General features: G+C 34.3%; 1 protein-coding gene across 1 annotated transcript in view; it reads left to right on the top strand.

The window, feature by feature from the left end:
* The window catches only part of GAB1 (GRB2 associated binding protein 1), a 129,906-nt gene that overhangs the window by 112,750 nt on the left and 12,757 nt on the right, over positions 1-4,399 (top strand). The window contains exons 9-10 of the mRNA XM_019662037.1: positions 945-1,094; positions 3,653-3,775. Of these exons, the coding sequence (XP_019517582.1) occupies positions 945-1,094; positions 3,653-3,775 (273 nt within the window). The remainder of the gene's footprint in view (positions 1-944; positions 1,095-3,652; positions 3,776-4,399) is intronic.

Below are 4,399 nucleotides of genomic sequence, written 5' to 3'. Positions count from 1 at the left end.
CTTCAGAATTTTAGAAACAATGAAGCAGGCCCCTTCTTCATAGTCCTCTCTTTGGGTCATTCTGGTAGGTCTAGTCCTCCATTGTCACATAAGCAAGCAGGTCCGTGACAGAGATTGTACCTATGACCAAATCAAGTGGATACACAGAGAAAGACATATCCCAGGATAAGAATTATTATTCATAACGTCTGATATATGTAAATCTGTATATAATTTAAAATACTGAGAACTATGAGATGAAAATCCATGGGATAAGTGAATAGTAGAAACATCATGGACTTGATAGGATGAAAAATCAATTGTCAGGTTGTGGAAATAAATGATTTTAGTCTGACTAAATATGTTTATATATTGCAGCTTGAAATAATTTAGTTTGTCTTTTCTTCCATAGACTTATCTTTCTTTAGGTTTAGTATAATATCTATTGAGTTTCAACAAACTATTTAGCTCCTGATTCCTTTACGTAAAAACACATGGCTTTACATGAGTTCTTATAACCTAAATCAATAGTTGATAGTCATCCCAAATTTCAACAACAAAATCTTATGTGTAAATTTTATCTCTCCCCTCTTGCACATCTTTTGTAAAGATCCAATTGTAGATATTTTCTGCTACCAAATAAACTTTTCAAACAATTTGGATACTGTGATTATGAATCAGTAAGGACATATAAATTTATATTTTCAACCCTGTCTTACAGTCTTTCTGAATCAAAAATCCAACTCTGCCATTAACTAGACTTTCCAGTCCTACTTCTATAGGGTCACTTATTTTCTGCAACAAAGATCTCACTAAATCAAGCTAAAATACAATAGTCACACTGTTGGGTTGTCGGAAAAGTCATGACGCATTTTTGCAACGAAAAACAGAAAAAATACATCGTGATTTTTCCGACAGCCCAATAAATAGGAAAAGCTGCTGATACTGTTGCCACANTTTTTCAGCAAAAGAGCAGTGGCTCAGGAAGCAGTGTAGCAGATGAGAGAGTGGATTATGTTGTGGTTGACCAGCAGAAGACCCTAGCTCTAAAGAGCACCCGAGAAGCCTGGACAGATGGGAGACAGTCCACGGAATCCGAAACACCAACCAAGAGTGTGAAATGAAAATATTGCTCTGCTGTGTCTGAACAAAAGAGAACTGAATTGTAAAGATAAATCCTCTTTGATTGAAGATGACTTGACACTTCTACTCTAGGTAGATCTTCAACTGAGTAGAGTTGAAGTCAAAGGACCTTTCAGACATAATCAAGCAATGTAGACTGTCAAACGGTGCTTTGTGGTATCTGAACAATTCATAACATGTAAATAATATGGGAAAATACTATTGTTTAGCTCCCAGAGAAACATTTGTTCTGTAGTTAACACACTTGTAGGATTACTGTATTTATGCACTTTTTTCATTTAAAACATTGGTTGGGGTATTCCCAAATGTACCTTAACACAATTCCTTTGGGAGTTCCTGTTTCTCCTCACACTACATAACAATACTAAGTTAACTAAGCTACTTTTAGATTTGGAAATTGCTCTTTAAACTGCAGTCTAATGTTTAAATGAGAAGTAGATTCACAATTTACCTTCTGATCTGAAACTTTAGGTGGTAATCATTAAACTACAGAGTAGAATTGGAATCAATCATTCATTGCCTTCCAGGATGCTACGAATAATATATGTACTAGGTATTAGGAAATGGTTCTCTGGCTCATGTACAGTTAGTTCTCAATGGTGGAACTTTATTCTATTTGTTAATTACAGTGTTCTTGGTTCATTGAGTGAAGATTCTGCAGGGTGGGATCTTGCACCTTGGAAAGACTGAATAATTATACTATCAAGTAAGCCTGCAAATCACTGATGGCATGAGGTGATGATGTGCTCTCATACTTGTTAACATGAATTAAACTTTACATTATTTGTAAAATGTAGTTTATCTAACTAATCAGGTACGTACCAGGCACTGATGTGCTAATACACTGATCAGGTTTAGACAGTAAGCTTTAGTTGTGTTCTTGCTAGTTCTAATGTTTTGTTTCCAATTGGGAATTAATGAAACAGTTGACATTCACTGTTAGTTATAGCAACATACTGTGATTTTTAATTAGACTGTAATTCAGATTTATTGGTCTACGAATGAAATTCTGTCTTTTGACACCATAGTGCCCTTTCTATGATTTTTTTGTTAACTTTACTTAATATTCTTCTTGGCCTTATATTTAAATCCCTATGCAATTAATATTTTATATCTGCATTTTTTAACAAAAAATAGATGTTATATAAGGGATTCTCACATGTAGCACCTGTTGCTTTTCCAGTAAAATAATTAAAGATTTTGTACTGTGATTTATACTCACTGCCCCAATTCACGAACTGTTGGAGCCTTGCTATAATGTGAAATCTTATAGTCATGGACCTCTTCCAACCGGATCTCTGAAACCACCAGAGGAATCTTATAATTCTGTCTCACCTGCAACATGGTCCTGTGACATGGATAGCAAGACCACAAATTATACTGAGGCTACAATTATATTTATCTGTCCTGGCTTTGCTATGTGATTTAGAAAGCAGATATAGTTGTTTGTTTGTTTTTAACTAAGTGACATACAATCTCCTATGTATTGATTTGAGACTTACTAACAGTTTCTGGAGGGGGCATAGAGATAGGAGTGCCCACGGCCGAGGCATGACTCCTTCCATTCAGACCTCTAACTGTTGCCTGAGTCCACAGTTTCTGGCCCCCCGGCCACAGCACTGTGCCTGATCAATGTGTAATGGGTTTCTTTCCCCAGTCCACAAACTAAAAACGTTCATAACAAGATGAATTGTAGATTAGTAACAGTTGATGCTTTTAAATGTTTGCTTCTTTTTAAACGAAAACTAAAACCCAGACGTGAATTTTGAGGTGGATTTTTTTAAATAAAAAAGATTGTTTGAGTTTGGCGTGCGCAAGCTGTTTTATAATGAAACCACAAAATAAAATCTAAAATCATTGAAATGTGCCTAAACGTGTAAAACACACAACACAGCTGATGTGTGACAATACTAAATTGTGTTATGTGGAGGATGAACATATTTTGAGATNATTGTACAATTCCCTATTAGGACAGAAGGGATAAGGCCAAGAGTAGACAGAGGAAATTAAGTGATAAAAATTCCAGATGTTTGAAACAAAATAGATTTGCCAAGAGAGTCATTATTCGTGGCCTTTGTTAAAAACGCATATTTATTTTCAACTAATTTCAGTGTGAGTGCCTCTAAATAAAAAGTAAAACTTTAAAAAATTTAATTTGAAAGTAAGGAGTATAAGGATTGTGTAGTTAAAAAATGTCATTGAGTACAGATATTTTAATAATGTTCAGGTTGAGCTATCACAACTAACGGCAGCTTGATGTCCCAGTCGTAGTTTGAACTCCTGAACTTAGTCTGAACTTAGTTTGATGTTTGAAGCTACTTTTAGCTTGCTCTAAGTGAAGTTTTAATCAATTTCTTAAACATTACTTATTTTCCTCCATTCCTAAAAAGGTTATTTAATTTTCTGAGCAGACATTTCTTCAAACTATGTCCTCTTGAAATAAATATTTAGGCTTTAGTAGATGGCAAGTGAGATAAGCAATGTGTCTTATGAATGTTTGGCAGTTGATTTGGTTGTATTATACTTTCAGAATCTTTTTGGCAGTAACAGTCTTGATGGAGGAAGCAGCCCTATGATCAAGCCCAAAGGAGACAAACAAGTGGAATACCTCGATCTAGATTTAGATTCTGGGAAGTCCACACCACCACGTAAGGCAAGTGAAACCTCATTCAATAAATACAATTAGATCACATTTAACCCTGAAGAATCTCATCTCTTTTGGGAGAAGTTTATTAGTATATTTAATTTAAGTTTAGGAAAGTCTGCTGCCTAATGCTGTTTCATAACTCACAAGTAACAAAGTTATAGAGATTAATCAATTAATTTTTTTTCCTTTCTCATGCTTTCAAAATTATACATTTTCTGCTCTTTTAGTGGTTACCATTGCAATGCTTACTTAACAAATTCTGAAGTTAATTATCATCTTTACTGTCTTTCTAGTGTTAGCTCAAATTACTCCCCTTATGTCTTTTGTGCTATTTTTGTCCAAAATTTTAGTTTTTTTCCTCTAGTGAAGTTCACAAATTAGACAGTATTAGCAGTAGTATTCTTACTACTATATAGACAATGCTTATTTACATCTTCCTGCATGATTGCCAACTTCTTTTTTTATTACTCCTTCTTGTACCTTAGACCTTCCTTCTTTAAGCATTTTTCTTCCTCCTGAAATACATCCTTTAGAAGTTCCTTTGTTTTGGTGGAGGTATGTTAGTGGTAAATTCTTGGAATTTTGTTTAACTGAAATGTCTTTATTTTGCCATCATTCTAGAAAAAGTTT

This window comes from Hipposideros armiger, unplaced genomic scaffold, assembly GCF_001890085.2.
Source record: "Hipposideros armiger isolate ML-2016 unplaced genomic scaffold, ASM189008v1 scaffold_364, whole genome shotgun sequence".
Taxonomy (NCBI): domain Eukaryota; kingdom Metazoa; phylum Chordata; class Mammalia; order Chiroptera; family Hipposideridae; genus Hipposideros; species Hipposideros armiger.
This window is presented reverse-complemented; position numbering and strand designations above follow the sequence as displayed.